Source organism: Homarus americanus, unplaced genomic scaffold (genome assembly GCF_018991925.1).
Source record: "Homarus americanus isolate GMGI-L3 unplaced genomic scaffold, GMGI_Hamer_2.0 scaffold24050, whole genome shotgun sequence".
Taxonomy (NCBI): Eukaryota; Metazoa; Arthropoda; class Malacostraca; order Decapoda; family Nephropidae; genus Homarus; species Homarus americanus.
In genome coordinates this window covers 398,192-422,500 of record NW_024736661.1, presented here as the reverse complement: position 1 = coordinate 422,500, position 24,309 = coordinate 398,192, and the positions used below count along the sequence as shown (strand labels likewise).

The following is a 24,309-nucleotide window of genomic DNA, read 5'->3' as shown; positions in this document are numbered from 1 at the left end:
CTTCAGGAGTGGACAGACTCGAGGCTTGAGTTCGTACCCCAAGCTGGGATAGAGAAGCTGGCCATGTCACCTAAGGAGATCTGGATGCCGGACCTCAGACTCTACAACAGGTGAGGCGGGGCTGAGGCGGGGCTGAGGGAAGGGGCGAGGGGTGGGGAGGATGAGGGATGGAGGGAGGAGGAAGGAGGACATAAGAGAAGTGTGAGAGAAGGAGGGATAAGGGGAAGGAAAAGGGAGGGGAGAGGAGGAAAGGGTGAGAGAGGAAGGAAGGTGTAGGGAAGGAGAGAGGCAGGAGACTTGAAGTTAATAATATCATGAGTTATAATTGTTGTGTTGTTGTGTTGTTGTGTTGTTGTTTGTTTGTTGTGTTGTTATTGTTGTGGACATGTTTCAGCGCCTCGGCAGAAGAAAACAAGAATCAGACAGCACCCTGACGCTGGTGTACCCCGACGGCCGTGTGCTCTACGCCCCGCCAGCCAAACTCCGAGCCTCCTGCGTGACCGACCTCACCTACTGGCCTCACGACAAACACAACTGCTCCATCGTCCTCGGCTCCTGGGTCCACCACGGCCACACCCTGGACCTCAGACTCGTCGCCAAGGAAGTCAAAGTAGGTGAAGAAGTTATGTATCTGTAAGTCTTCTTCTTAGTTTAGGTGAGTTTATGTGTGTAGACCACCTACAGGTACTACTTCAGGTGAATTAATCTACCTTGTAAACTATCTCCTCAATACAGGTGAATTAGTGATAGATTAGACCACCTTCAGGATGTTATACACACGTCTCACTCCTCCTATAGGTAGACGTGCCCGAGGTAGATGGCCCCGACGGCCCCCTTAGTAGGTCAGAATGGAAGGTGGAGGCAGGGAACATCACCAGACGCCAGAACTCTTACGAATGTTGCCCTGAGCCCTACGTGTCCCTGTGGGTGACCCTCATCCTGGTCCGAGACGCCCCGGCCTTTGCCTGGATCATCAAAATCCCTGTGGCAGGTGTGTTGTAGGTGTGGCTACAGGTGAGCTGTAGGTGTGGTTACAGGTGTGTAGTTGTATACATAGGTTCCAGGGTCTTATTATACTGACCCACTTACCTGCCGAAGGTGTAGATGTCCTGACCCACTCTCCTGCCGCAGGTATGTGTATCCTGACGGTGGTGTTGTTCCTACTGCCGCCGGGAGCTGGGGAGAAGTTGGTCTTCGGTGGATTGTGTCTCATTCTGGACTTGCTCTTCATCGCCTACACGTCCAACGTCGTCTCTCACGCCTACTCACACCCCACTCATAGGTAAGTCCCTCTCATACCCCACTCATAGGTAAGTCCCTCTCATACCCCACTCAAAGATAAGTCCCTCTCATACCCCACTCATAGGTAAGTCCCTCTCATACCCCACTCATAGGTAAGTCCCTCTCATACCCCACTCATAGGTAAGTCCCTCTAAGAAGATAAATAAATTAAAGAAGACAAAATCCCCAGGGACGGGTGAAATTTTCCCTCGAGTTTTGAAAGAGTGTCAGGAATAGATTAGCGGACCCCTCGTTAATTTATTTACAAAATCATTAGACACGGGAGTTGTGCCAGACTTGTGGAGACAGACAAATGTTGTACCCACATTCAAAAAGGGAGACAGAGCATCAGCGTCAAATTACCGGCCGATTAGTTTGACGTCAGTAGTGGGGAAATTTCTTGAATCAATTATAGCAAATAGCATCCGAGCGCATTTAGAAAAAAAAAACAAATTAATCTATGACTCTCAACATGGATTTACAAGGAAAATCTCTCTCTAACAAATCTGCCGATTTTTAGGAAAGTCTATGAGGTAGTAGATAATGACGAAAATTACGATGTTATTTACTTAGACTTTAGCAAAGTGTTTGACAGAGTACCGCATCAGAGGCTTCTGAGGAAAGTTAAGGCTCATGGTATCGAGGGGAAAGTTTTAAACTGGATAAAATCATGGCTCACCGATAGAACGCAGAGGGTCAGCGAAGATGGTCTTAAATCTGAGTGGGGCTGTGTAACTAGTGGAGTTCCCCAGGGGTCAGTACTAGGCCCACTCTTGTTCATAATCTATATAAACGATCTAGATACTGGGATCAGCAGTGACATAAACAAGTTTGCCGTGCACAGGCCAACCGCCAGGCTCCTTATTTTCTTATGTTCTTATGTTACACTCCACTCTTAGGTACTGTACGACCCTCTCACACCTCACACAAAGTCCCTCGCACATCCCACTCATCCTCTAGCACATCCCACTCAGCCCCTCTCACATCTCACTCAGCCCCCCTCACATCCCACTCAGCCCCTCTCACATCAGCCCCTCTCACATCCCACTCAGCCCCTCACATCCCACTCAGCCCCTCTCACATCCCACTCACACTAAAAGGAGAAACGCAGAAGATAATATCACGTTCATAGTGCTTCAGGACGCAATAAATTAGTGGGAAAAAGACGGTATGGCAACAGAACGAATACGCAGTTGCCAAGTGGGGCAAAAAAGACGTAAATATTGCAAGGTGTGTTTACATTGAGGCGGTGGTGTTGTGTAGGCTTAAGCTATGTTGCAGGAGGCAAGGCAATATGATGCATCTGGTCTAAGGAGAATAAGGGTCATTTTTGTCAAAGAGATTACGTGTGGGTTAGTTCGTTCTTGTCCTCGAGTGTAACAGGAGTAAGGGGGGTGGTCTTGATAATGAGTCACCCTCTCTCTTTCTTTCGTATGTGTATCTCTTATCTGTCTTATCTCTGCCTTTATATCTGTCTTTTTCTTTCTATTCGTCTTAATATCATTCATTTTCTCTCTCTCTCTCTCTCCTCGTTTACCTTAACAACTTGGGGAATACGTAAGTCTCCTCCTGGCTGTTTTTTTTTAGTTTAACAAATTTATTGACAAAGCTTGTAGTACAGTTTGCCTATTGTGAGTAATTCAGTCAGGTCTTGACACTGAGGGTGGTATCACTTCTCACTGCCATGCAGGACAGAGGTTCACACACAAAGAAATACATCATATTCATTGACACTATATATAGGTCAGATTCATGAGGGTAATGCCACTGTTCACTGCCATGCAGGACAGAGGTTCGTACACAATGAATGCATCATATTCATTGACACTATATATAGGTCAGATTCATGAGGGTAATGCCACTGTTCACTGCCATGCAGGACAGAGGTTCACACACAAAGAAATACATCATATTCATTAACAGCTATAAATGTATAGAGGTCAGATTCATATGGATAATGTCACTGTTAACTGCCACGCAGGACAGAGGTTCGTACACAATGAATGCATCATATTCATTGACACTATATATAGGTCAGATTCATGTGGGTAATGCCACTGTTCACTGCCATGCAGGACAGAGGTTCGTACACAAAGAAGGAAATACATCATATTCATTAGCAGTATATATATAAGTCAGTGGTTCACATACATTGGAGTCATATTCTAACTGAAGACTAATCAGTGGGCTAGCAAATTTGGGATAAACAGCAAGAATGTCCTCACACACCTGATTCAATGAAGTAATTACATTGTTCAAGATACAATAAGTCAGGTGGCCTGAAGCTTTTGACAGTGTCACAGTGTTCAAGTGTATGCTTTAAATGTTTATCACAAAGTTTACATGCTGAGTGTTCCGGTATGGGTACAGCGTTACTAACTTGCCAGATGTGTCTGTATCCTAGCCTAATTCTGGCCACGACTACATCACATTGTCTGGTTCTGTCCTTATGCTGGCCATCCCGGTACCTCTTGTCACAAAATTTGTCATATTTACTAATGCTACAACTGTCAGGTCTCTCTGCATTTCTCACTTCTTCTAGATCAGAGTTCATGATTCTGACTTGAATGATTTTAATTACAGCATTGGACAGGCCAAGGTCACGGTCAACATTTTCTTTCTTACATGCCTCATTGGCCAGTCTATCAGCACGGTCATGATACCTGATTCCAACATGGGACGGAATTCACACAAATTCGATACGAAAGTTGTTCTCATTGGCAGTTATCACAATCCTTTTAATATCACATGCAACTTTAGACATAAAGCCTGACGGGCTGTTCATTGATTTCAAAGCACTTTGAGAGTCACTGGCTGAGTTAAGGCTCGGGTAAAGTTCCTAACAGAGGATGTAGTAAAAAGAGGCTTTTGAAGGCTACACTCACTCACTCACTCACCTAATCACCCATCATCCAATTTAGTGTTTCGTGAGCCATGTGTTGTGTTGGTTAAGAGCAGCCGCCTCGCAATACACAAAACACAGGTGAGGTTCCCTGCGAGAGAGAGAGAGAGAGAAAGAGAGAGAGAGAGAGAGAGAGAGAGAGAGAGAGAGAGAGAGAGAGAGAGAGAGAGAGAGATTCATTCCTTGCACAGTACACTAGTAATTGTACACTTGTATCTTGTATCCTAGTTCTTGTACACTACCCTGCGTACACTTACCAATAAATGAGTACAGTACAGGAAGTGTCTGGTCGTAATACAGTAAAAAAAAGGTTTTGTATTTGTTATAAAAATACAAAACTATACACATACTTAAACCATACACCTGTCTGTATAGGTAGGGTATATACTGTATACGTTATAATACTCTCTGGTGTATAGACAAAGATTTTTATGTATATTTTGATGTTGTTTATATGTTTATCTTACTGTTTGTTTATCTGTCCGTCTCATATTACACCTGTCAAACTGGTAGTAGTGGTGGTTGGTCAGGACTTGCCTTACACCTGTCTTAAAACCCGTCTAATAAGCACCCGTCTCTTCCCTCACAGTGCAGTTGGTGTGTGAACAGGTAGTACTGGTGATGGTGGCCCTGGTGGTGAGCTGCTTGGTGATCCGTCTGGTGAATCATCCACATACTTCTGGTTTGCCCTACTGTCTCAGGCGACCACTGGTGCGTCTAGCGTCGATCCTGTACCTTAGTGACTACAACAACCTGGTGAGTGAGAGAGTGAGAGAGAGAGAGAGAGAGAGAGAGAGAGAGAGAGAGAGAGAGAGAGAGAGAGAGAGAGAGAGACTAATTAGACAGGTGTGAGAGACTTAATTAACCTAAACACACTGTATAGTTGATGTTAGTGAGCAAAGTGTGATTAATTATGCAGGTGTAGTGGATAGGTGTAGGAAGGTGAGAGTACTGTACACCTGCTGCTGTCATAAACACCTGTCTAATTAATTAAGTCATCAGCTAAGGGTGTCTAGGGAAGATGACCTGGTAATTATAGATCGACCTGGTGGTGTTTATATAAATGGGTGACCTGTTTTAGAGAGAGAGAGAGAGAGAGAGAGAGAGAGAGAGAGAGAGAGAGAGAGAGAGAGAGAGAGAGAGAGAGAGAGAGAGAGAGAGAGAGAATAACACCACATTGCCAGACTCTCGATAAACACTTTCCTCAAATACAAGCAAATATTTTCCCTTCGCGCTCTCTCTCCCTCCCTTATACAACCTCACCACCAATTATTCACTAAACCACTGAGGCACAAGCCAGTTCCCAAGTTGAATTATGCATCATTATTACTATTCATGGTCTTTTTCCCCCGTTGCTGCCCCCTCTGTCTGTCTTGTTTACGTATGTGGATTCAGAGCACCGCGAACACCTCCGTTTGTTGCCCTTCGCGAGTTGATAATCCGCATTCATGAACGTTCTTACCACTCTCGATGTCTTCTTCCTCTCTTGCTTTAGTCAGGACGTGTTTCATTACCTTCATTACCATTTTCCTCCCTCCCTCACTCACTCTCTCTCACTCTCTCATATTCTCTATATCTCTGCCTCTCACTCTCTCATACTCTCTCTATCTCTGCCTCTCACTCACTCCTTCACCAATCACTTCCCTCCCTTATTCTCTCCCTCACTCCCTCACAACCCACATACCTCCACCACTCTCTCCCTCACAACCCACCTACCTCCCTCACTTTCTCATCACTCACCTACCTCCACCACTCTCTCCCTCACAGGTAGATGGCTTCCAGCGTTCTCTCCCTCACGCCCTCAAGTCAGAAGACCTGGAGCTAGGAGGTACAGGGGGAGGAGGTCTGGTAGGAGGTATCCGACAGGAGGCTACGGTGAGGAACGAGTGGGTCTTCCTAGCTGCCGTAATTGACCGTCTATGTCTTATACTCTACGTCTTTCTCTGCGTCGTCAACTTTATTCGCTTCCATGCCGTTTTCTAAGGTTCTCTACCGTGGTTTCTAGTGGGTTTTTACCTGTTTGTTATGGTTTCTTGCTGTCTGTTGTGGCCTATTGGTTTCTGTTGCTCTCTAATGGTTTCTGTTGCTCTCTAATGGTTTCTGTTGCTCTCTAATGATTTCTGTTGCTGTCTAATGGTTTCTGTTGCTCTCTAATGGTTTCTGTTGCTCTCTAATGATTTCTGTTGCTCTCTAATGGTTTCTGTTGCTGTCTAATGGTTTCTGTTGCTCTCTAATGGTTTCTGTTGCTGTCTAATGGTTTCTGTTGCTCTCTAATGGTTTCTGTTGCTCTCTAATGATTTCTGTTGCTCTCTAATGGTTTCTGTTGCTGTCTAATGGTTTCTGTTGCTCTCTAATGGTTTCTGTTGCTCTCTAATGATTTCTGTTGCTGTCTAATGGTTTCTATCCATTTGTTAAGGTTTCAAGTGATTTTTAGACCATATGGCAACCTGTGACAGTCATATGGCAACCCGTGACAGTCATATGGCAACCTGTGACAGTCATGCGAAAACATGTGACAGTCATATGGCAACCTGTGACAGTCATATGGCAACCCGTGACAGTCATATGGCAACCTGTGACAGTCATGCGAAAACCTGTGACAGTCATATGGCAACCCGTGACAGTCATATGGCAACCTGTGACAGTCATGCGAAAACCTGTGACAGTCATATGGCAACCAATGACAGTCATATGGCAACCCATGACAGTTATATGGCAACCTGTGACAGTCATATGGCAGCTTGAGTCATACAACATATTTTATAATATTTTTTGTGAAAATACCAAATAATTATTTTTTAACTAACTAATATACTGAGATAAGTAACGACCACCATACGTGTAGTGTATAGGCTGCCATATACATATATACTGTATAGTCATTAGAAGTATATACTGTATACACATATACATTTTATGTTTTTAGTCTCTGTTTGTATTATTGTGTCTACAGTGTAGGTATGTATAAAGTAAGATTGGTTATACACACACACACACACACGCACACACACACACACACACACATACACACACACACACACACACACAAGATGGGACCACTCTGCTTCCTTATGCTCATCAATGATGCCCTAAGAGAAACCCCTGCTCGCTGGAAATATGTCGACGACTCCACCATTGGGATCAGCGTCAACAATTCTACTCCCAACTATACCGCCCTTCAGGATTTATTGAACAGTCTCCAAAACTGGGCCACCAACAACCATGTCACCATCAACCATACCAAGACCATGGTTATGCACATCAACCTCTCCTCCGACATTGTCCCACCTCCTTCCATTACCCTAGGTCCGAACACACTCCAGGTTGTAGATTCCACGAAGCTCCTCGGCGTCACCATAGACAACAAACTAAATTGGAAACCACACGTCAGTGAAGTTGTCAAATCCTCCAGTTTCCGTCTCCACCTCCTCCGCCGACTCAAGTCCCTCGGAGTTCCCGCACACGAGCTCCTCAGTGTATACACAACATTCATACTTCCCAAGCTCACCTATGCCTCCCCCACCTGGTCTTCCTCCCTAAATGCCACACAACGTAAACACCTAGAAAAAGTGCAAAAGAGGGCATGCAAGATTACTCTCTCCCCTTCCTACTCCACATATCAAGAAGCGCTCAACACACTGACCCTTTCGACTCTCACTGACCATCACCACGGCCTCATCTGCAAATTTGGTAAGAAGCTTCTACACCATCCCCGACACCGGCCCCTACTACCACCTGAGATCCCCTGTCCGAGAATTGCTGTTCGACACCACAACCGCATCCAGCCCATACGTGCACGAACTGATCGCTATAAGAACAGCCCAGTCCCAACCATTGCAAAAATTATCAATAACATGTAATAAATCAGTGTATTCACTCCCAGTAAACACTGCTCCCTACACTGTCACTATGTTGAAATGAACTGTAGTTTGAGCTGATCCCCAGCTAAGTTACTATATGTCTTATTTGTGTCACTTATGTCACTTGTATATTATTTGTAATTCGTAACCCATTCCCCAAATATGTAACTGTATATTTTCAAGCCTCTCCATGCCTTTCACAACCGTTAATTGCCATTATTATTATTACATTACACACACACACACACACACACACACACATATCTGCTCTTGGTGTCTGTATTATTATTATTATTATTATTATTATTATTATTATTATTATTATTATTATTATTATTATTATTATTATTATTATTATTATTATTATTATTATTATTATTATTATTATTATTATTATTATTATTAACACAAATCATAAGACCGTGTGTGTCGGATATAAGGACCATCATAGTTACATTAGGCCCTATTTTTTATTAGTTTAGGTAGCTAAGGGTCTATTAGGTCTGGGGTCTGTTAGGTCTGGGGTCTGTTAGGTCTGGGGTCTATTAAGTCTGGGGTCTATTAGGTCTGGGGTCTGTTAGGTCTGGGGTCTATTAGGTCTGGGGTCTGTTAGGTCTGGGGTCTGTTAGGTCTGGGGTCTGTTAGGTCTGGGGTCTGTTAGGTCTGGGGTCTGTTAGGTCTGGGGTCTGTTAGGTCTGGGGGTCTGTTAGGTCTGGGGTCTGTTAGTCTTGGGGGTCTGTTAGGTTCAGTCTGTTAGGTCTGGGGTCATATAATTAGTATACCAGTTGCATTGTGTATGATGTGTATTGTGCATTACATGTAAGTCAACAGCAACAACAACAACGACAACAACAACAACAACAACAACAACAAATGTATTAAGTTTGTAAGAATTTATTCATAAAATAAATGACTTAAAAAAATCCTCAAATATTTGTTTTATTTTAAGAACAGGTGTTGTAGTCCAGGTGTTGTAGTCCAGGTGTTGTAGTCCAGGTGTTGTAGTCCAGGTGTTGTAGTCCAGGTGTTGTAGTCCAGGTGTTGTAGTCCAGGTGTTGTAGTCCAGGTGTTTTTGTTTGTATGTCTGTGTGTTTGTACGTGTGTGTATGTGTATGTGTATATTCTTCGTCAGTAAGTATGTTAATGTGTGTGTGTGTGGCAGAGAGATAGATAGAGATAAATACACAGATAGATAACTTGATAGATAGAGATAAAGAGAGAGATATAGAGATAAAGAGAATGAAAGAAAAAGAGAGAGTGAGAAAGACGTAGAGAGAGAGAGAGAGAGAGAGAGAGAGAGAGAGAGATATTACGCAAGGTATGAAGGTTTAATATGAATCTTTACCTCTTATAACTTTTATTTGTTTTATTTCACAAGTGACAAATGTACAAGAACACACTAAACCCCCTCTCTGGTAGACACACCCACACCTACCCACACCCACATTCACACTCACTCACATCCACCCATATCTACCCACACACATCTGCTGTACATGGCAACACACACACACACACACACACACACACACACACACACACACACACGCTGAGACTAACTACCACAATATAGAAAATAACTTCTGACTAGCTTAACTTTTCAACCAATCACAGGACACAGCCTATGACGTCATATTAAAAGTCTACTGTCATTGGTCACACCCAATCTACGGCCATAGATTGGGTGGGTGGGCAGGTGGGTGGGTAAGGTGGGTTGGCGTTGAGGTTTTTACCATATATCTTTCGTGAAGTATTTCCTATATATATATATCCTACCTTTATCTATGCTAATCCTACGTTATATATCATTAATCCTATAAGAGCATAATCCTCAATCCTATAGCAGTAATGTTTATAAATGAGGAAATATCTTCACATTGGTAGTCGTGTAATCTGCAAGTCATCATCACGTCAATATATTTTACTAAAACTCAAAAACATTCAATATTACTCTAACAAAACATAAATTCATAAACATAAACACAATAAACACAGACAAATAAACACACAGACAAAGAGATGTACAGTGACAAGTAAACACAAATATATTCTTAACAAGACAGCAACGAGTCAAATCAAATTAAAAAAAAATATAAAATCTGTTCAAATGAGAGTCTGTTAAAGTGTGTAGACGGGAAATAATATGTATATATGACTGACACTTTACGTGGTTGACTGGCTCTTTAGGTGGTTGACTAATACAGAAAATGGCACTAGAGGACACTGGAGAAGCGGATGAGGGTGATGACGCAGATGGCGAGGTAGAGGAGGAGGGCGAGGCGGTCGAAGATAGCCGCCAGGAGGAGCCACTGATGGTTGTAGAGGCCGCGGGGGTTGACACGTCTGATACTGTCATCGTCGCTACAGTCCTCCCCCAGCTCTACCTCCTCAGTCTTGGCTGCGAAGGCGTACTCCTGCTGGGTACTGGCCACCTGGCGGGGAAAATTGAGATTAGGGATTGTGTGTGTGTGTGAGAGAGAGAGAGAGAGAGAGAGAGAGAGAGAGAGAGAGAGAGAGAGAGAGAGAGAGAGAGAGAGAGAGAGAGAGAGAGAGAGAAATGTGAACCATGTTTATGAAGCATTATAATATTTAAAAAAAACTGTGACTAACTCATTAAATACGTTGCTCGTCAAAGGCCCCCAGCTAATGGCCGTCTCTACAATATAATAGAATGTCTCATTAATTTTTGAATGAGTTTCCCCTCAAAGGAGATGGTTGTTAACGTTTTCTATAATAAAAAATGGTTCATTAAGAATTTATCAAAAACAATATTACAGACCATTTTCTTTCGGGGAAAAATTAAGATTATAAACACAGTATAATTAAGAGGAAGTATACGTACGAGTTTGGTGTAGTTGGAGAGGCAGAGGAAATAGGACAGAGTGATAGCGGGTGACTTGAATATCGATGGAAGGGGGTAGGGGTGCGGGTCCTTAGCCAGCCTCAGCACCAACGCCGCCAACAACACACTCACCACCACCAACACCAGCTGTTGACTCGCCAGCTGAACTGTGGAGGTATGGATATTGGTATTAGTGACCTTACATTAGTGGAAGTGGGTCTGGCTGTCCCTAAGGTCGATGGAGATACTGTGTACTGAGCCTTAGGTACACACGGGGCAGTGGTGTTGTCATCATAATACTGAGTCGTCATCGTTTTCCCATTCTCTGCTGAGTGGAACGTGACCGTCCTAGGCACGAACCAACGACCATTAGGACAGAAGGTGAGCGCTCTGTCCACTCGTCTCTCTCGGCTTCCAATGTAGAGGAACACAGTCTTAACATCCCTCACACATCTATTATATAACAGTGTTTGGTTATACAGACTCTGGCAGCTGTGTGAGAATTGAGTTGGCGATTTACTGTCATGGTCACAACACCCTTGGGTCGCTATACTGCCCTGCTTGTTGTTAGTATACAAAACAGTATCTAAATCTCTCCACCTTACTCACGACCAGATATTGTCTCTCTCTCTGTAGCTCTCTCTCTCTCTCTCTTTATCTCTCTTTCTCTCCTTCCCTTCCTTATATGTCAGATATTAGGATATTTCACCACTAACTCCTCGTATCGTTATTACCATTATTCCCTCTCCATTTAATCCCAGTAACATGACAACTTTCATTTAGTTTGCCATCAATTGTTTGCCGAATACTGTAAAAGAAAATGTGGGGATTACTGAAGGACGTAAAAAAAATTCTTTTCTTTTTTACAATAATAATAACATTGAAGTGTGTTGGATAAGGAAAAGGTTAAGATTTTTGAGTGTGTGAGTGTATGTGTGAGACTTACGTACGAGTGGGGTGTGTGAGAGAGACTTACTTATGAGTGGGGTGTGAGTGGGGGCGTGAGAGACGATGTTGGACGTGTAGGCGATGAAGAGCAAGTCCAGAATGAGACACAATCCACCGAAGACCAACTTCTCCCCAGCTCCCGGCGGCAGTAGGAACAACACCACCGTCAGGATACACATACCTGCGGCAGGAGAGTGTGTTAGTGTTACTGCACTCAGGAGTTTACAAGGTACAGCAGTTGGAGTAAATTATTGTGTTATTTTGTAACTTACAGAGGGCAGGAGGTAGTAGGTAGTAGGTAGCTACCAAACAGGGAGGTACTACCGCCTGGTAAGATATTGGAAGCATAATGTGTTGTCTAATGGTAGACCCTGCTGCCATATGGCACCACAAAATTGTGACCAAGTCCCAGGTTGCTGATCTGACTTTCTGCCTCATTTACACACAATTGCAGGGTCTCAATTGTTTCTCTTACTTTGACAACACAACATACATAATGTATATCGTTTCTCACTCTTGATTTATTTTTCTCGTTTTTGTATTTATTTATGGTTATTATTATTATTTTTAGTATAGTATTTTTATTTTTAGTACAGGTATTTTGTTATTATTTTTTTAATTATAATAATAATAATAATAATAATAGTTATTATTATTATTATTATTATTATTATTATTATTATTATTATTATTATTATTATTATTATTATTATTATATTATTCGCCCCCAGGCCCTGATGGATCAGTGAACTGTGCCTGGGTGGGCTAATCCCCTGTAAAAAAAAAAAAAAAAAAATATATATATATATATATATATATATATATATATATATATATATATATATATATATATATATATATATATATATATATATATATATATATATATATATAAGACTACAGTATAGTAAGGGCTACAGTGAGGCTACTTACAGAGGGCGGGAGTCTTGACGCTCCAGGCATAGGCAGGAGCTGAGCGACGCAGCAGTAAGGAGACCTTCATGGCGACGTAAGGCTCGTTACAGCAGCTGTAGTGGTGCGTCATCCTGGCCATCTTCGCCTCCACCACCTCCCACTCATATATGTTGATGCTTACCGAAGGATCCATAGTGTGTGACTCAATGTTGAACTGTAAAGGTTGAGTGGGAAGAGAATTTTTTAATTTTGCGGCGGACATCAGCTAGTTTATTGTGCACTGATCCTGTGAGCGCTAGTGCAAAAAGGATTACAGAGTAGAGGCCACAAAGGGTGTTTATTAGACCCCAGTGGTCAGGATATTATGCCAATGAATGTTCCAGAGTATTTCCACTACATTGTTTGTTTAAGTCGGAACATAGAATTTTGATTAGGTACTTGATGCGAAGTGTGGATCCAGCCTTAGTATATCAGCTATCTTGTCGTCAGAGATAAAGTGCTGTGCCATTGTATACACAGTGTGCTTGGATATACCCCTTTAAGATTCTATTTTGTCACAGTCTAAGACGTAGTTTTGGAGTGTGTGGCCATATGTTTGGCCACACACTCTACATTGGATGAGAGCGAGTGGGAGTGGTGAGAGGGAGGGTTGTTAGTGTGAGAGTGGCGACATGAATTAACACCAAGACTATTGTAGTTTTGCAACCAACAACAACCACTCACACAACACCCTCCCCACACACACTACAACAACCACCACCCACCACACCAACCAACCCACACTTACCTTGGGAGTATCAGATGTCACCTCCATATCCATCATAAAGCCATTGTGTACCCAGGAGCCGATCATTACGGAACAGTTGTGTGTGTCGTGAGGCCAATAGGTCAGGTCCATGACGCAGGTGAAGTGTAGGTGTACTGGTGGCTCGAACATAACACTGCCGTCTGGGTACACCAAGAGAGGCAGCTGGGACTTATGTAGACGGAAATCCTCGTTGACTCTACAGGATACATACGATACAGGGAAGGTCAGGATACATGGAGGATGAAGATACATAGAGGTTAGGATACAGGAATACATAGAGAGAAAGAAAAAGACAGACAAACAGACTTACGTGTTATATACAGCTAGGTCAGGCTTCCAGATCTGGTCAGGCTCCATACCTAGTCGGTCCAAGTCCATATGTTCCGACAAGTCCCACCTGAGGCGAAGGTCCGTCCAGCCCTGTGAAAGATTAGTTTAGGTTAGGCTATGGTGGTGAGGTATGGTTAGGTTAGGTTATGGTGGTTAGGTTAGGCTACAGACTGTACTGACTACCATGGGTACAGTTAGGGGCACCAAGGGTATGCTCAAAGTACAGTACAATATAAACAAGGTTACAAAAAGTTACAAAAAGATATTTCTATAGACATATTTATTACAGAGAGAGACAGACAGAGAGAGAGAGAGAGAGAGAGAGAGAGAGAGAGAGAGAGAGAGAGAGAGAGAGAGAGAGAGAGAGAGAGAGAGAGAGAGAGAGAGAGAGAGAGAGAGAGAGAGAGAGAGAGAGAGAGAGAATAAATTCACAATTGCATTAACAATATATATCCTGAACCACCCCACCTACTTGTGTGTGTGTGTGTGTGTGTGTCTGTGTGCGTGTGTGTGTGTGTGTCTGTGTGTGCGTGTGTGTGTGTGTGTGATAGGTAGACGACACACACACACACACACCTGAGGGAAGGCTTAACGAGGTACTGTTCTCCCAGGTAACTAATTAGGCTCTTGGGTTCAGGTAATTAAAGTTTCCTACATACAGTACCTGTCCCCGCTGGTACCAGGTGAGGGTACCTGGTGGGGTCACTGGGAGAGGATGTCGACCACTGTGTATCCTTGTATCGGCGTCCCGACGGCCGGCACCTCTACCACGACTCCACGCCCCGGCCGGTGCATGCTTGTTTTCATGAATACATGGACCGTCACGGCATCCCCTACGAGGATGTATCGATTGTACAAGCAATAGTTCAACAGCCACTGTACCGGACCTGCGCCTTCCACGCACTCGTCTTCCTCGACTACGTTACGAGTTGAGTTAGACGACTCATGGCTCATGATGCACTATTATAAGAGACAAATGGGACGACATACTGAGAGGACCGCCATACTCTGCGTCCCGAGAATGATCCATGAGTTCCTTTTTGACATCGGCATGTCTGCTCACTGGACCGGATTCAATAGTCTTCTGCCCTCCTACACCCCGGTCCACCCTCACGACGTGCTCAGATGTCCCGCCCAGAGGTACGGCCGGTACTACGATATTGGTACCGGCTGATTCAACCCCTACTGGCATTGATTTACCATCATATCAGCCATTCATCGCATAACCCGTCCAAAAACTATAACAACAACAACAAGAAAAAAGAAGACAGAAGGCCATCAGAGTAATAAAGCGCAACAATGTAGACCAGAAATAAACAAAACCCTCAAGAATGACCCAGAAGAAGAACAAAAAGACAGCAGCTCCGGCCGAAATAGCCGAAGGCGAAGTGGCCAGATATTCTAAAACAACAACAACAAGGTAGTAGGCGGCTACCAAACAGGGAGGTACTACCGCCTGGGAAGATATTGGAAGCATAATGTATTGTCTAATGGTAGACCCTGCTGCCATATGGCATCACGAAAATTGTGACCAAGTCCCAGGTTGCTGATCTGACACACAACTGCAGGGTCTCAATTGTTTCTCTTACTATTGACAACACAAGTGTTGTCGTACAGAGGTCGGGGTACTGTCACCTTATATCTCAGCTGCTTTCATCTGCCTCAAACTACAGCACAGAATTAACCTTCTAATTTGGCATCAGATTTACGGTGAGACTCTAGATTCGTTCATTTAACATCAGTAAAGATTAAATGTTGGAGGGATACCCTGTTGAGCGTGGGTGTTTACAGAGATAGTAGTGTGTGAGTGTACAGGAGACTTTAATATGTATGTGTGTGTTTAAGTGTAGGTACACGATATGACCGCTGACATGACCCCTGATGTGACCCTTCAGCACATGACAATACTCACATAACTCAATAAGCTCTGGACCTCCAGTGAGTGCGTGTCTTCGTGCTGAAAGTAAACAAACACCTGTAAATACCTGTACACGATAATAAAAAACCCGGAAGCACCTTTTTACACCTATAAATAAATGCAATTAGTATGAAATGATAGTAAAGCAACTATAAACTCCATGAAACAACTGTTAACATCTGTAAACAATCGTAAACATTTGTTGACACATATAAACAACATATAACATATAAACACAAGTAATTAAATCGAGTGATTAATATGGCAATGATGATTCTGTTTACACTATCATACAATAGGTTGGTTAAGTTAGGATAGGTTAGGTTAGGTGAGGTTAGGTTAGAGTCGTTGTCACTTTCATCAGGATGTCACATCACCTTCGTTTAGTCCAGGTGACCTTCGTTACCTGTGAGCAAGAGGACTTTGTCTATGAGGCCAGCGGAGTGTGAACCCTTTTGAACAGGTAGTGAAGGTTAATTGAGATGATCTTGTGTCTCCCCCACCCACACCTGTGTCTCTCCCTGCACGTGGGTGGAGTAACTAAACATTGTGACACAATGTTCTTCGTCTCTGGGCGGCCTGATGATATTCTTAGCATGACCTGCACACACACACACACACACTTGCTACACCCCTTGAAAACGACTGCTTCTAGCCTTGAATACGAGATCATCATAAAGAATTTAGTTAATGAGAGTTAGCTAAAGTTCAGATAAAACTGGAGTCAAGCAGATGTGGGGTGCAGGTGTAGGTGTTGTGGTGCAGATGTGGGTGTTGTGGTACAGGTGTGGGTGTTGTGGTGCAGGTGTGGGTGTTGTGGTGCAGGTGTGGGTGTTGTGGTACAGGTGTGGGTGTTGTGGTGCAGGTGTGGGTGTTGTGGTGCAGGTGTGGGTGTTGTGGTGCAGGTGTGGGTGTTGTGGTGCAGGTGTGGGTGTTGTGGTGCAGGTGTGGGTGTTGTGGTGCAGGTGTGGGTGTTGTGGTGCAGGTGTGGGTGTTGTGGTGCAGGTGTGGGTGTTGTGGCAGGTGTGGGTGTTGTGGTGCAGGTGTGGGTGTTGTGGTGCAGGTGTGGGTGTTGTGGTGCAGGTGTGGGTGTTGTGGTGCAGGTGTGGGTGTTGTGGTGCAGGTGTGGGTGTTGTGGTGCAGGTGTGGGTGTTGGGGTGCTGGTTATGTCTGGTCTCTGATGCACTCTGAATAACTTAACTGAATATAAACAACCAGGTATAGACTCTCTCTCTCTCCAGCCCATCAAACAAACCGCGATCATTCAATTATTCTGTCCGAGGCGCATCGGCCTGCGCACGCCACACGGGGGGCAACACAAACAAGTCTTCCTCTATATTGTCAAGGTCTGTCCAGCGTCCATGGTCACATTCCTGGAGATTACATGGTTAGGTTAGGTTAGGTTTGCTTGGGTTTGGTTAGGTTAGGTAAGGTTAGGCTAGGTAAGGTGAGGTTAGGTTAGGTTTGGGTAGACTATGGTGATTATGTGATCGCCAGATAGTTGTGAGGGGCGTCAACCACAGCGACGACAACTACCCAAGAGACACCATCTGTCATAGTGTCCATTAACCCCCCCCGGCCCCCACAGCTTGACAGTGACAGTCACTACAAAGGTGTGTCGAGATCTTCTACCTGGCGAGGGGCTGAGGTGGGGGGGGGGGGTGTACATAACATAAGAACATAAGAAAATAAGGAGTCTGCAATAGGCGGGTTGGCCTGTGCATGGCAGCTCCTGTCGAGAGTTACTACCACTCTCTATCATCCATGAATCTATCCAGCCTCCTTTTGAAACTTTCCAGAGTTCCCGCACTTACTACAAAGTTGCTAAGCTTGTTCCACTCGTCCACCACCCTATTTGTGAACCAGTTTCTTCCTATCTCCCTCCTAAACCTAAACTTATCCAACTTGAATCCGTTGCTCCGAGTCTGAGGGGGTGGTGTGCTGGTGTGATGTGGTGTTGAGGGTGTAAGGGGCGGTTAGAATGTGGTGTTGAACGGGTGTGTGGTGTTGTGTGGTGTTGGATGTAGGGTTGGGTGTGGGTGGGGTGTGGGTGAGTGTGTGGGGTGAGTTTATATTTACGAATCACCATCTTGTTGAGGAAAGTGAACCAGCTGGTCAGTGACTCAGATAATGTAAAGTGAGTTTGGTTTGAATTAACTTTTTTCTGTTTTTGTTGTTATTGTAGGTATTGTTGTTGCTGTTCTTATTGCTGTTGTTTTGTTGTTGTTTGTGTTGTTGTTGTTCTTATTATTAAACAGGGAGAGAGGGAGGGAGGGAGAGAATAAGGCGGTGTATGGGAGGGAAGGTAACGAGAGACACTGCTATAGGCTTTTGTGTGCGCACCTGCACTGTACATTGTTGCCTGGTGCACACGTATCGATATGGTGGTCGGATACACACACACACACCCACACATACACGCACATGCACTCATTAAGTTTGACTAGACACGTACAGTACGTCGGGGTATGTGGTTATGTAATATTCGACCTTGTGTGTGTGTGTGTGTGTGTAATGAAACCTTCATATACCGGATTTTCCTCTATATACAATATAATCCGTTAGATGGGGATTTCACATCTAGCGGACCCTCGATATAATGGGTTCTCATCACTATACAGTTCGTTAGATGGGAGTCTCACATCCAACGAACGTCTCAATATACCGGATTTTCCTGTTAATATTAGCCCGTTAAATAGAGGTTTGCTGGGCGGGACTTATTAGCCAACCAGCACACGTCCTAGGATAAGATGGCGTCTTTAGGGTGGACTTGTTGGGATCCCGATACTCAGTGTGGTCAGGGTGACGTTGGCCCTGGATTTGACTTAGTGCACAACGACACAGTAAACATTGGACTTGACGTAATACTAAACAAAACACATTAAATACAAGTCCAACTATGACGATAGCTGTGACGTCATAACCGGGTCAACAACAAGAGGTGATACCGTCCATACTTGAGAACTGAGGTCACGTGAGACAGGTGAGAGTCTTACCTGTCTACCTGTCTAATTGTTTACCTGTCTAACTCTTTACTTGTCTATCTATCTACACACATGTACACCCACACACACATGTACACCCTCAGACACATACACATGTACGCCCTCGCACGCACATGTGCAGTACATCCAAGGGCACATGCATATGCACATAGAGGCTCACACATACACCCAGGAACCATGCGTAGGTCTGTATTAGTAATCAATATACCTGGTGCGTATGTGCCCCCCCCCCTGAATACCTGAGATAATACCTGTAGTGAATGATTATGTGCTTTTTAAGGTGTGTCCGGTGTGTGTGTGTGTGTGTGTGTGTGTGTGTGTGTGTGTGTGTGTGTGCCTTTATTCTCCCCAAACTAACATATGCGTCACCAGCCTGGTCGTCTTCTCTCAACTCTACCCAACAACGTCAGCTAGAGTAGGTACAGAAAAGGGCCTGCAGAATCATGCTCGGCGCAGAATACTCCGGCTACACCAACGCTCTCTCCACCCTGGAAATGCCATCCCTCAGTGACCTCCACCACCAAGCACTGGAAAGGTTTGGCCTAGGACTACTGCACCACCCTCGTCATCGCCACCTCCTGCCACCTGCAGCCCCCCACCCAACTCGCGCAGTCCGCCACTACAACAAAATTCAGCCCATAAGAGCCCGCACCGATAGATATAAGAACAGCACCATCCCATCTACTGCTAAAATAATAAACAACTCCTGACTTATATACTGTACAGCCCTGTAAATGTATTCAATGCATATTATATCATTATGTCTAAATCAAGTGTAAGTCTGTATATTTTCAGCCACCGGCTGCAACTCTATTAATAAACCGTTTATTATTATTATTATTATTATTATTATTATTACACACACACACACACACACACACACACACTATAGTCTCTTTATACCAACACTCTTATAGGCAGGTTAATTATATACGATCCATTATATAAGCCGAATATCTTAGCGTTGGTTATATGAAACTGTATATTGTGTTTCGTTAGTTCTGTTGAGCTAACGAAACACAGGTAGGTGAGGTGTGTTAATTAACGAAACACAGGTAGGTGAGGTGTGTTAATTAACGAAACACAGGTAGGTGAGGTGTGTTAATTAACGAAACACAGGTAGATGAGGTGTGTTAATTAACGAAACACAGGTAGGTGAGGTGTGTTAATTAACGAAACACAGGTAAGTGAGGTGTGTTAATTAACGAAACACAGGTAGGTGAGGTGTGTTAATTAACGAAACACAGGTAAGTGAGGTGTGTTAATTAACGAAACACAGGTAGGTGAGGTGTGTTAATTAACGAAACACAGGTAGATGAGGTGTGTTATTTAACGAAACACAGGTAGGTGAGGTGTGTTAATTAACGAAACACAGGTAGGTGAGGTGTGTTAATTAACGAAACACAGGTAGGTGAGGTGTGTTAATTAACGAAACACAGGTAGGTGAGGTGTGTTAATTAACGAAACACAGGTAGGTGAGGTGTGTTAATTAACGAAACACAGGTAGATGAGGTGTGTTAATTAACGAAACACAGGTAGGTGAGGTGTGTTAATTAACGAAACACAGGTAGGTGAGGTGTGTTAATTAACGAAACACAGGTAGGTGAGGTGTGTTAATTAACGAAACACAGGTAGGTGAATTAACGAAACACAGGTAGGTGAGGTGTGTTAATTAACGAAACACAGGTAGGTGAGGTGTGTTAATTAACGAAACACAGGTAAGTGAGGTGTGTTAATTAACGAAACACAGGTAAGTGAGGTGTCTTAATTAACGGAATACAGGTAGATGAGGTGTGTTAATTAACGAAACACAGGTAAGTGAGGTGTGTTAATTAACGGAATACAGGTAGATGAGCTGTGACTGAGCCAGTCAAGCTGGTGGATTACGTGGGAGCCAACACATACAAGAGACAGACACGTGTGTATGTTTAGCACTGTACACTATCACACCGTCACCATGTTAAGTGTAGTGATGGTGATGGTGTTGGCGTTATTGGGAGCAGGTGTGGTGGTGTGGTAGTGTGGTGGTATTGTGGTAGTGTGATGGTGTGTTGTAATGTGGTGGTGTGATGGTATGGTGAATGAAGAACGTATGATGATGTTGCCTGATAGTGACCTCAGACCATGTATAGTAACTTCAAACCCATGTATAGTGAGTCAAACCCATGTATAGTGACTGAAGCACAATACTGGACACTCACCATCTGGAGGTTGTGGATAGAGATGCCATGAATGAAGATCTTTATGGAGGTGTTGCCTGAAGGAGGGAAGGAGAGCTTATCGTAGTCTTGTAGGACAGATTTTCTCAACTGCTTCTCTGATTCCGGGTTTCTCCTGCATTCTGTGAGTCCTGAGAGAGAGAGATCAGAATCATCGAAAGTATAAATGACAAAATAGAGAATTGTCTTAATTTGAAACCTGTACTCGCATCTCTCTCTCTCTCTCTCTCTCTCATGGTGTTGCAGATGTTCACAAGGGCGGATGCTAGTAGTTACTGATCTATCTCTGCTTGTTGTGGCTGTTATCTCTCTCTTATTCCTATTTATTCTCTCTCTCTCTCTCTCTCTCTCTCTCTTTTTTACTTGTCTCTCTCTATTCACCTCTCTCTTTCTCTGTCTATCTCTCTATTTATCCATCTCTCTCTGTCTGTCTGTCTGAATCTCTCTCTCTCTTTCCCCGTCTGTCTGAATCACCCTCCTCTCTCTTGTCTCTCTCTCTATCCATCTATCCATCCATTATCCATCTACTCACCTATCCAGGCCACTTGGAGGATTATGACTATTAACCTCATCTTCTCCGTTATCCTTCTCTTCTGGATAATGCTGGTGAAGGAGTCTCTACTGTGGAACGGCTTGCAAGGCTCTACGTTCTTCTAGGAAAGGCCGTTCTCTCCTCCCGTTCACTTGTTTCTAGAAAGTCGAAGGTCCGTTCTTTTCCTCCCTGGCAGTTTTAGGAGTTCCGGGACGTTCAATTTTCGTTCAGGCGTTTATTGGAGAGTTCATATACCCATTCACTCTGTCCTTTACCGTTCTTGTGATTGTAAGAACGTAAGGGCGTTCTCTTCTAGTCCAGGAAAGTCTCAAGAGGTGGAAGATACGTTCACTTATTCTTCGTGGTTCCTCCTTCCGTTCACACGTTCCTGGTTACCTGTAAGAGATCACATCTTACGTTGTGGTTCACTTTTTACCTAACCTAACCTAACCTAACCTAACCTAACCTAACCTAACCTAACCACACAGAAGGATTGGTTATTTGTTATTCTAAGTTACGTCTTTGGTTAATAGGTCAAGAGCCAGGCGGAAGGGGGGGCAGGGGAGAATAAGGGGAAAGGGGGAGAAAGGGGGTGACATCTGAAGGTAAAGGAGGGAGGAAGAAGGGGGAGGAAAGGGGGAGAAAGGGGGTGACATCTGAAGGCTCAAGGGAGGGAGGGGCTGGGGGAAAAGAGGGGGGGGTGGGGGTGACATCTGAAGGTAAAGGAGGGAGGGAGACGCAGAGGGAGAAGGGAGAAGGGAGGAAGGAGGGACAAACAGATACATATTTAAGATTACAAACTACACTTTACAATTGTCAACCTTATTTATATCTACAAACATTATTATTTCTCGAAGCTCTTGTTAGTTCAGTCAAATTAATTCCCCTATTGTTCAATGACCGTTTGGTGTGTTTGTATGTTTCTCCTATTAGTCAATTGTCCTTCACTTTCCTACACCACCTCCACCCATCTAGGCTCTCTCAGTGACCACTCTATCTTATAACGCACCTCAAACTCTTCATGACAAACACTTATATTATCTCCCCTTCCTCCTGTTTTGCTTCTCTCGGTGTGAAATATGTTATACTCCTTAATTTAATATTCAACAGGTAACTAAAAAATGGATCCAAGTTTCTGTGTATGTTAGCGTAGCACTTTTTTCTCTTCAGTACACACAAGAGCTCTGGTATCTTCCATCTTAATGCGAATATTAATAAAGTTTGGGTAGTAGATATTTAAACTAGTGTTGCTCTGAGTTTTTTCTCTGTCGAGTTTGAGGTTATCATCTCGACTAAATTTACTTTATTGTCGTTTCTGATTTAATTTCTTGTTTACACTTTTGTTAGGTATCCTCGCAGACGCCTCCTCGCCCCTCACGCCGCCCTGACGCCTCCTCGCCCCTCACGCCGCCCTGTTCACCTGCAGCTGTTAAAGAGCCTGCATCACCTTAGCAACTACCCCTTCGAGTGAACTAGCCAGAACTGCCACCCACACTATAGATATATGCACACCCGGCCATATATATATATATGCCCATGATCATAGATATATGTTCCTGCCCCTCGATATATGCCCCTGGCCCTAGATATATGCCCATGACCATAGATATATGCCCCTGGCCCTAGATACCTGTATATGCCCCTGACCCTAGATATATGCCCCTGGCCCTAGATATATGTTCCTGGCCCTAGATACCTGTATATGCCCCTGACCCTAGATATATGCCCCTGGCCCTAGATATATGCCCATGACCATAGATATATGCCCCTGGCCCTAGATACCTGTATATGCCCCTGACCCTAGATATATGCCCCTGGCCCTATATGTTCCTGGCCCTAGATACCTGTATATGCCCCTGGCCCTAGATATATGCCCCTGACCCTAGATATATATGCCCCTGGCCCTAGATATGCCCCTGGCCCTAGATATATGCCCCTGACCCTAGATATATGCCCAACAACTCTCTCTGACACACTTTTACCACTCATACACCGACCAATATCGTTGCCCTTTACACTGAGGCAAATAAAGTAATGGTTTTTGTTTTCATTACTAAACATAATATCGTCCATCTTATCTACCATGTCAGCTAACCTATCTTAACTTAACCTATTGAAAGAGTGATATAGAGAGATAGAGAGACAAAGCCACTCACTAGTAGTACGGAGGTCCATGAATGTGTGTATGGGGCTGGATGGCGGTAGGTCTTGGCTCGGCTATCCATGCGGGTTGGCCTTCCTAACGCAACTGACTAGCGGCGTCCCCCATGGCTTTTGATAACCCCTCCTGTTTCTCTCTCCCCCCTTCTCCTCCTCTTTCTCCTCCTCTTTTCCCTCCTCTTTCTATTCTTCTCGTTCCACCCCTTCTTACTTCTTCCCCCTTGTTCTCTTCTCCCCCCTTCTACTCTTCCCCCTCCACCTGCTCTTCTTCTTCTCCCTCCTCTCCTCTTCTTCATCAACCCCCATCCTACTCTTCTTCACCCCTCTCCCTCCCTCTCCTCTTTCCTCCTCCTATTTCTCCTCTTCTCCCTCTCCTCCTCTTCATTTCCCCCCATCTTCTTAATTTTCTTCCTTCTCCTCATATCTCCTTCTCTACGTCTCTTTATCATTTCCGTCTTCTTTTCTGGGATAGTTTTCCAAACCTTGGAGGGCAGTGAGCGATGGAGGGAGGGGGGAGGGAGGGAGGGAAGTGGAGGAGGAGAAATGGAGGCGGGGGGCATGGGAGGGAGAGAGAGAGTGAGAGAGGGGG

The 24,309-nt window shown here is 44.1% G+C and overlaps 2 protein-coding genes and 1 long non-coding RNA gene across 3 annotated transcripts in view; 2 read left to right on the top strand and 1 right to left on the bottom strand.

Moving 5' to 3' along the window:
• LOC121872389 (neuronal acetylcholine receptor subunit alpha-10-like) overlaps positions 1-7,215 on the top strand; it is an 11,229-nt gene extending 4,014 nt beyond the window's left edge. The window contains exons 4-9 of the mRNA XM_042375140.1: positions 7-110; positions 379-610; positions 799-991; positions 1,132-1,282; positions 4,773-4,939; positions 5,951-7,215. Of these exons, the coding sequence (XP_042231074.1) occupies positions 7-110; positions 379-610; positions 799-991; positions 1,132-1,282; positions 4,773-4,788 (696 nt within the window). The 3' untranslated portion in view covers positions 4,789-4,939; positions 5,951-7,215. The remainder of the gene's footprint in view (positions 1-6; positions 111-378; positions 611-798; positions 992-1,131; positions 1,283-4,772; positions 4,940-5,950) is intronic.
• Positions 7,216-8,336: 1,121 nt separating this feature from the next.
• Positions 8,337-8,974, top strand: LOC121872346. The gene is made up of 2 exons (XR_006090069.1): positions 8,337-8,744; positions 8,793-8,974. It is a non-coding gene; the product is annotated as an uncharacterized LOC121872346 (long non-coding RNA).
• Positions 8,975-9,383: 409 nt separating this feature from the next.
• On the bottom strand, positions 9,384-23,848 carry LOC121872357 (neuronal acetylcholine receptor subunit alpha-6-like). The gene is made up of 10 exons (XM_042375081.1): positions 23,717-23,848; positions 21,561-21,956; positions 21,011-21,159; positions 15,799-15,843; positions 13,867-13,976; positions 13,536-13,752; positions 12,767-12,962; positions 11,862-12,014; positions 10,886-11,052; positions 9,384-10,475 (listed from the first exon to the last, which is right to left on the bottom strand). The coding sequence occupies exons 2-10, from the start codon at positions 21,598-21,600 to the stop codon at positions 10,257-10,259; spliced, it is 1,296 nt and encodes a 431-aa protein (XP_042231015.1). The 5' UTR covers positions 21,601-21,956; positions 23,717-23,848; the 3' UTR covers positions 9,384-10,256.
• Between the last annotated feature and the right edge of the window lie 461 nt (positions 23,849-24,309).